Raw genomic sequence first — 8,088 nt, forward strand, 5'->3', positions numbered from 1 at the left:
AATGGTTCTTTAAGGCACAATTTCTGGTTCTACAAAGAACCTTTCAAACCAGGATTCTTTAAAGAACCATTTCCTTAAATAGTTCCTCAAAGAACCTATAAAGGTGTCTAACAGAACCTTCAACAATGGTTCTTTAAGGCACAATTTCTGGTTCCACAAAGAACCTTTCAAACCAGGATTCTTTAAAGAACCATTTCCTTAAATAGTTCCTCAAAGAACCTATAAAGGTGTCTAACAGAACCTTTAACAATGGTTCTTTAAGGCACAAGTTCTGGTTCCACAAAGAACCTTTCAAACCAGTGTTCTTTAACCCTTGTGTTGCCTTGGTTGTTTGTGTCGATTTAATACACCCTCCCAGTGCCTTATTAGAATTAATATTGTTTTCCAAGTTTAAGTGTGAGGCACTTTATGTTTGTTTGTTGACTCAAAGAAAGAACACATTACATTATGAATGGGGGGGGGTCAAACCAGGAAGGGGGAGGGTATATTGATTGATTCGGGTCAAAATGACCCGAAGGCAACACAAGGGTTAAAGAACCATTTCCTTAAATAGTTACTCAAAGAACCTATAAAGGTGTCTCAAAGAACCTTCAAAACTTGGTTCTTTGAGGAACCAGAAATTGTGCCTTAAAGAACCTTTCTAAACAGGGTTCTTTAAAGAACCATTTCCTTAAAGAGCCCATAAAGGTGTCTCAAAGAACCTTCAAAAATGGTTCTTTAAGGCACCATATCTGGTTCCACAAAGAACCTGTCAAACCAGAGTTCTTTAAAGAACCATTTCCTCAGAGTTCTATAAAGAACCTATAAAAGGTGCCTCTAACGAAAAGAACGGTTCTTCGTAGAACCACAAAGCCTTTTAAAGAACCATTATTTGTCTGCGTGTACTCACAGCGATGGTGTAGAGGTTGTCTACCGGGGGGGTTCTGGCCAGCGCCGCGGGGTCCCCAGAGAGGAGCTGGGTTCTGCTGCTGTGGAGAACCGATCGGATTCTTCTGGAGACGGAGTCCGCGGCTCCATCCACGACCTCAAAGAGCCCGGTCTCCTGGTTGTAGAGCATCGCCTGTGGGAAAGACTGGACACACACACAAACAAGTGTGTATGGGTTTTGTGAAAACAATGAAAATGCTACACACACACACATCACGACTACTTTACCGGCAGATTTAAGAACTCGTTGAAGTAGTGAGCCAATAGGTCATCGGATGCCAGGAGGTTCTCCTGCATGCAGATGAAGAATAACATAATTTCTCTCTGTGAGACACGTTTTAACTGCATGTTAAAGAAGTCATGAAATGTCAATCAAAAAGTTATACTCACAAAGTTGTCGGCAAGATCAGGAAACTCTTAAAAATACAGAGTGAAACTTTTAGTGACCAAACATAGATCAGTTTTTTTTATCGATTTAGAAGTTGTGCTCTTACCTGCTGACATGACCTCACACATTGTTCACAATATCAGTATTTTTCAAACGTTGTGCTCAGGAGCGTCGAGCCAGTCGGTCACATTTGAGTGTCGGCCGGCCACAACGCTCTGTGTAATAACACACTGCAGGTTGCTATGGAACTGGACTCATTTTCAAAACACAAGGGGTGGTAAAAGTTTAACTCGAGACGAGCGGAGCAACAAATACAAGTTTGTGTCTCTTATCATTTAAAAACACCCAAAAAGATTTGTTTCTAAAGCATTTACAGGATGAACTTTGCTATTTCTATTTAAAATCACTTGCCTGTAGTAAAAATAAAAGTTTAATGAGAGTCATTGTTATTGCATTTAAGAGTTAGGTCATACCACTAGATGGCGCCAAACACCAACATAAATCTATAACCGATGTATTTCTATAGATTACAATAGACAGAAAGGGGCCAATTCATTTCACAAATTACACTTATTTTTTTTAAAAGCATTTATTTTAAAACAGTTGTGAAAACACTTGAGTAAAAGCTAAAAATCCCAAAGTAATTGCAGAACAGTAGATTAATGTGGGTAGAAAAAATACATCAACAGCTAAATTCAGTCGCTTTTCTGCTGGACTTCCTTCACATTCATAATTAAAAACACAAGAACTGTGTTGGTAAAAATAAAATTAAAAAAAAGACAGTAAATACATTACAAAACGGGCACAAAGACACACGGATAAGTACAGAAGTTGCTCTCGTGTACTGGCTATATTTCACTTTTCACGTGCACCATCGAGCATTCAAAGTGTCGTCGGCATAACAACCGGGGCCACGGGCCGTCCCGCCGCTCACAGCCGCCGAACGTTCCTCTTGCTCTGTGCGCTCCCCGGCAGAAGCGTGTCCTTCGCGCGTCGGCCCACCGATTGGCTGCCGCACTCTCGGGAGCCGTGGAACGCGCACAGGCAGGCCGTGCAGAACCGGAAGCCGCAGTCCGCCCGGCTGCACACGCCCTCCTGCTTCACCGAGTGGCACCGGGCGGGGTGCCGGCACCGGGGGCACGGCTTGAGGCACTCGTCGTTGAAGAGGGTTTGGGCGATCTGGCGGCAAATTAAGAAGAAATAACATTCGAGAAAGACTCGACTTAAATGTTTGGTGGGAACTTCGTGCGGCAATTCCCTCCCCAAGACCCCCGATCGTCATCGCCTGAACAGCCGTTGCTGCTCCCTGATATACGATGCAGCCAAAGATTACATGCAGTCCATTTGACCAGCGTCCCAAAGACAAAACTGACCCGAAGAAATATAATTTTGCCCTTGATATCACGAGGAGAGGAGCAAAAACTGCCAAAGAAAGAAATAAGAATGAAATTGGATGAATGTCCGATTTATGTTTCGTTTGTTTTTTGTTAAAAAGAATCAAAGAAAACACTTTGAATCTGTAGACTACTGCAAAATAGTCTTATTATTGCCATTTTATGACAATTGCTCATATACTGTAAGCCTAAATATTTATTATTTTTGAACAAAGGTAAAATGTTATTTCACAAGTTTCAAAAAAGCGGCCACATTTTCTTTTTAAATGCCCCTGGATTTCAGTCAAAGGGGCAACAACTGCATAATAGTCTTATTATTGCCATTTTATGACAATTGCTCAAATACTGTAAGCCTAAATGTATTATTTTTGAACAAAATTAAAATGTTATTTCTAGGGCTGTCAGCGTTAACGCATTAATCTATGCGATTAATTTGGCCGCGATTAACGCACTAACATATTTTAGCGCAATTAACGCAACTTTGTTTACTTCCGGTGTCGTTGAAGTTGTTGCACTCCTCTGAGTGTCAAACAGCGGCAGTCCGCCTCCTTCCTCCCGTCTGCTCCTCGATATTCACAGAGAAGCAGAGGGCGACGTGTCGGTGACGCGGGGCGGAAGGTGCAGGTGATTTTTTGTTGTTGCTCCGCTCGATGCGCGCGCAGACACGCCGGCATGGAGCTCTGTGGCGCGCGGGACGGAGAGAAGAGAAGAGTGACCGACACGTGGAGACAGAATGACATGCTGCTGTAGAGACGACCAACAACAGACGTTTAGTTTAATACAAGAACAAAGACGTCTTTAAGGAAAGAACCGTACATTACTTCTGCTGTAATCTGGCGCTATAGAGAACATTACAGGGGGGCGGGGCCTCACCCTGATAGAATGGTGGGGGAAACACTGGGATGTGTCACATGCAAAAGACTTTAAAAGGTGAATTTACATTTGTTTGTAAAATCGAGAAAATGCCCCCAGACTCCAGAGGGTTAACATTACATATTTGTCAGTTTACCAAGGCCACTGGTTCTGCTGTTGTTCAATGTTAAAGATGACAAGACCAATGGGGTCTCAAATGCACCTTTGTTTACTAATCTGATGTTTCACTGAAGAAACAATTTATCATCCACAATATTAAATACCTCGCTGGCACTTTATAGGTAGGAGCCTCTTTGAAAACACAGCTCTGTGTGAAGTTTAGTCTATAAAAAAGAATAGAATTAAACAAGTGTCTAAAATACACGCTGTCTGAAGTGATTAGTCGTTCATTTAGAAGATTTAGTCTTTAGAAGAAAAAAAAACTTTTAATCGCGATTAATGAATTTCAAATTGTGCAATTAATTAGTTAATTTTTTTTAATCGATTGACAGCCCTAGTTATTTCACAAGATTCAAAAAGCGGCCACATTTTCTTTTTAAATGCCCCTGGATTTCAGTCAAAGGGGCAAAAATTGCCCCCTAAAAATAAAAGAAAATAAAAAATACATTTCCTCCCCCGCATTTGACCAAATCCGGTGTAATCCGTGTCAAACTCACTTCTAGGAATTCGTCTCGTTTGCTGCGGCCGCCTGAGGTCGAGGCGCTGAGCTGCGATGGGGTTAAAGTGCGATTCCCTGACTGAGGGGTGCAGAGGCTGGAGGTCCTGGACTGGGCCTGAACCTTCTTCAGGGCCGAGCGCTTCAGCAGAGCGAGTCTCGTCTCCGCTTCGTTGACGTTGTCGTCGCCGGCGAGCTGCAAGACGACAATCACAAACTGAGCCGTTAGCCGCCGGCGGGGTTCGTACACACGTTGACCAATGGGTGTCCAGGACGTTAAACCAAATGTCCATGACCAAACATTGTGAAATCTCAGTGTAAACATGAAGAAGTGAGAAAATGTCGTATTTAAACCAACAAAGAGAATTCAAAAGCATACCGTATATAACCTTAAATGACACAAATGAATGGGAGACAATAGTTTCATTAAAAGAATAAACATTTACGTCTATTCAGTTACGGTGCGTTCACTTGCAGTACGAGTATGAAAAGAGCATATGCCGGCTTATATATTTTGAGCGTCTTTCTTTTAAAAGCATATTCAATATTTAAAACTCTGCATAAAAACACATGAATAAAACACATTTACATGACTTTTCCTAAACTTTTTTTCCACAGACTTTTCAAAGCTAGGAAATAATCATTTTCAAATTAAATGACGTTTCCCGGTGTTCCCGACCGTACGAACCCTGCTCCGTTAGTCGATATCCACCTCGACGACTCGGATGTTACTTTATACAGAACCACAGATCGGTCTCTTAGATGAGGCCGACACCGTTATATACCGACATCAGACCCCATCTCTTACCTTGAGAGCAGCCTCCACTTCTCTCACGTAGTTCCTTCTCTTCAAACTAGCTCGCTTGTCTTGTTGGAGGATTTCCTTCCAGCTCGTGCACACCTGGCCACACCTGCCCAACACAAACAAGTTCACGCATGAGACCAAAACACCCAGCGGCCAGAGCACGTTAAACAGGAGGTTGTGTCCCTGACTGCTTGTAAAAGCTTTGTTTTTCTTTGTTCATATGATTTTTTTAAACAAAAAGTCCTGTACTTTAGTCTTAGCAAAGTATCCACGATCGACCGAATGAAGTCTACAGGACTTTGTAGTTATTCACGTGTTCATATACTATTCTAGACCTTAAAATGGTGCCATTACATCATCAGACTGGGACTCACAGTGGAAGCATTACAATAAGATTCCCCGAGTGCGTTGACCTGCTTACATGTAGACGCTCTCAGAGGTCAGGTGGCCGAGGATGACGGACAGGATGTGCCGGAGGTTCCTCTTCCTCAGCTCCGTGAGGACGTCCACCTTCCTCAGGCCCATCTTTCTTCCGATCAGCCCCGCCAGCGGCATGGTGGTCCTGAACTCCACGGGGGTCCGGGCCAGCGCCTCGGTGGACTTCAGCTGCTCCTTCAGGCTCGGGCTCTGGCCGACGAACATGTGGGCCGTCAGCTGGCACATGGCGTGGATCAGCTGCAGCGCCGGCGTCAGCGAGAGGTCGACGGGGGTCGTCGCGCCGCGGGGCGTCGTGCTCTCCGGCCTCAGCGGGGGGGTGGCGGCGGCCGGGTCGGGGCGAGGGGTGGCGCCGTGGGCAAAGACCTCATCCTCCGGGGAAAGGACGTGGCTTTGGCGTAGGTGTCCGCGCTTCCTCTCCGCCGGGTCCTCCTCGGACTGAGAGCCGCCCTCTTTGAGCGTGGAGAGCCGATGTTGCCGCTGCAGGCGGGAGCGCCGCCGCGCCTCCGCCGGAGTCGGGGTGTCCGGGTTTCCTTTGGAGGCCGAGGCGAGCAACTCCAGGAACGAGCCGTCGTTGTCCGCCGAGGAGTCTTGGGATTTATCGAGGCTCAGGGAACTGAAGCCGCTGTCTTCACACAGAGACCTGATCCAGGGTTAGAAGGTGGTGAATAGAACACACAGGAACATTTATCAAATTCACAAGGTGTCAAAAGAAGCACGCACCTGAGATATTTGGGCGTGCGTGACGACGGTGTGCACAACACACTGGAGACGTCATAGAGACCATGCGTGACCCCGCTGTCTGGCGATGGAGGGGTTTCCTGAGGCGGCGCCGGCAAGGATTTGATGAAGCACGGAGTCCGGATGTCAATTTGATCGCAGTCGCCGAAATCCACGTCCAACAGCGACGCCTTTCTCTCGAAACTGGACAGGTGAGCGGAGGAGTCGAGTTTGCCGTTTTCGAGAGTCGAGGTCCTCGTCTGCGTGAAGAGGAGCCGGCGTTTCCTCCCGGACAGCAACAGGTCCCGCTCCAACTTCAAAGCGTCCAGAGAGTCGAACGACGCGCCGAGCCAGTGTTCCGACTCGGCCCTCCTGCCGCGCGGCGATCTCGCGTGCTCGGTTTTGACGTCCGCGGCGGGTTTGCACATGAGCAGCCTCTGTCGCATCGGGGCGTCCCTCCTGTGCGCGCGAGGCGTTTCGCACCAGCCGACCGCCGCGGGCCGCTGGTGGACACCCCGGGGGTCTTTGCCCACGCATCCCGCCGCCTCCCATGTGCTCTCCTTGGGCGTGACGGACAGCCAGATGTTCTCTTTCGGCGTTTCGCTGAACTCCACCGGGGACAAGGAGCGACAGGAGTCCAGCCCGCGGACGCTCTGCGGCGTGTGGAACACGCCCGAGTAGCCGCTGTCGGAGCAGTCGCCATCGCAGCTCTGGCCTTTGCAGCTCTCCAGGTAGACGTTGGATTCAGGAGTGCACTGCATGATCCTCCTCCTCCTCCTCCTCCTGCCTGCACGTGCTGGTCCACTCCACCTGTTCACCAAGCAGCTGTCAGCTGACCTGCACACATCATCAAGTAAGTGAGTAAAGACGATAAAACGGTGGCCGACAGCTTTATTAAACGTTTAAGGGTCTTAACGTATATTTAATGACACTGTTGGACTCAAGTGGGGAGCGGGTTGTGAAACAGTCAGTTGGCTCGGCAGCGTTGCTACGCGAGGGCGTCACTTCCGGTTAAACCCCCGGTCGCGCGCCCTCTGGGATGCCGCTATAAAGTTAGCTGTAGCCGCCAAAAAACAACCAGGCTGTGTACAGCCGACAGGGGCCCCGGGGACCTGGACGAAGGGCCGCGAGTGGGCTACTTTATTTCCTCCTACTTTTATTATTATAATAATTTTAAAAAAGGGCCCGGAAAAAAATAACGGTTGACAACTGCGTTCATTCCGCAGCGATGAGAGAAGGAAACCGGACTGAATAACGTGACGATTGGGATTGGTTAATATATAAATGGCAGTTAGTGATTAAGTTTAACTAATCGAAAATTTAAGTCGAAAGCAAACGTGTAGTCCGACTCTGACATCTTTGTAGGAGCAATTAGCGTGAGGTGAAAACACCCGCGTCAGCTGGCAAGTCAACCCGCGCACAGGGGGATCGATACACCGGAAAGGCTGATGACGTCACAACAATACACCCATTCACACATAATATCATTAGTTTATGAGGATTTTATGATGACCCGTGTACCCGAGGTGAAGTGACACCCAGTCACGTGACTCCTAACTTACATTCAACATATCAACACTACGGACGCCCCTTTCGAGGCCGTGGTTGTGGCTCCACACGCAAAACATTATTTCTCATTAAACAAATACATTTGACAAAAACACGTACCTCTGCACACAGCGGAACGAGATACTACATGCACCGGGTGGTTCAGCTCGTTCCCTCGTCGCGGTTTGTTTTCTGCCGGGATCCTCCAGCCACGTTTTCAAATTTGGAGCCCAGTCAGTCACGTGAGTGTGACGTATTTCCGCTTGGGGCGTGCGACTTCCTCCCGCGCGCTGTTACCATAGTAGCAGTGGAGAGCTTGGCCGAACAAGCAGACGGCAGAGTT

At 47.3% G+C, this 8,088-nt stretch overlaps 1 protein-coding gene across 2 annotated transcripts; it reads right to left on the reverse strand.

The window, feature by feature from the left end:
• Window positions 1-1,899: 1,899 nt before the first annotated feature.
• fbxo43 (F-box protein 43) lies at window positions 1,900-7,936 on the reverse strand. 2 transcript variants are annotated; one of them, XM_056434057.1, is made up of 6 exons: window positions 7,866-7,936; window positions 6,201-7,034; window positions 5,464-6,120; window positions 5,046-5,148; window positions 4,239-4,433; window positions 1,900-2,494 (listed from the first exon to the last, which is right to left on the reverse strand). In XM_056434057.1, exons 2-6 carry the CDS (start codon window positions 6,956-6,958, stop codon window positions 2,246-2,248), a joined length of 1,962 nt encoding a protein of 653 aa, XP_056290032.1. In that variant the 5' UTR covers window positions 6,959-7,034; window positions 7,866-7,936; the 3' UTR covers window positions 1,900-2,245. The 2 variants fall into 2 exon arrangements, with proteins under 2 accessions (XP_056290032.1, XP_056290033.1); XM_056434058.1 differs by lacking the exon at window positions 7,866-7,936 and having other exon boundaries at window positions 6,201-7,094.
• Between the last annotated feature and the right edge of the window lie 152 nt (window positions 7,937-8,088).

This window comes from Pseudoliparis swirei, chromosome 16, assembly GCF_029220125.1.
Source record: "Pseudoliparis swirei isolate HS2019 ecotype Mariana Trench chromosome 16, NWPU_hadal_v1, whole genome shotgun sequence".
Taxonomy (NCBI): domain Eukaryota; kingdom Metazoa; phylum Chordata; class Actinopteri; order Perciformes; family Liparidae; genus Pseudoliparis; species Pseudoliparis swirei.

Excerpts from the sequence above, each read along its gene's own strand:
- fbxo43 (XM_056434057.1), bottom strand. The coding sequence starts at position 6,958 with ATGCAGTGCACTCCTGAATCCAACGTCTACCTGGAGAGCTGCAAAGGC. Across the intron at positions 6,121-6,200 it reads CGCACGCCCAAATATCTCAG|GTCTCTGTGTGAAGACAGCG; the intron begins GTGCGTGCTTCT and ends ACCCTGGATCAG. Across the intron at positions 4,434-5,045 it reads AAGTGGAGGCTGCTCTCAAG|CTCGCCGGCGACGACAACGT; the intron begins GTAAGAGATGGG and ends GTCGTCTTGCAG.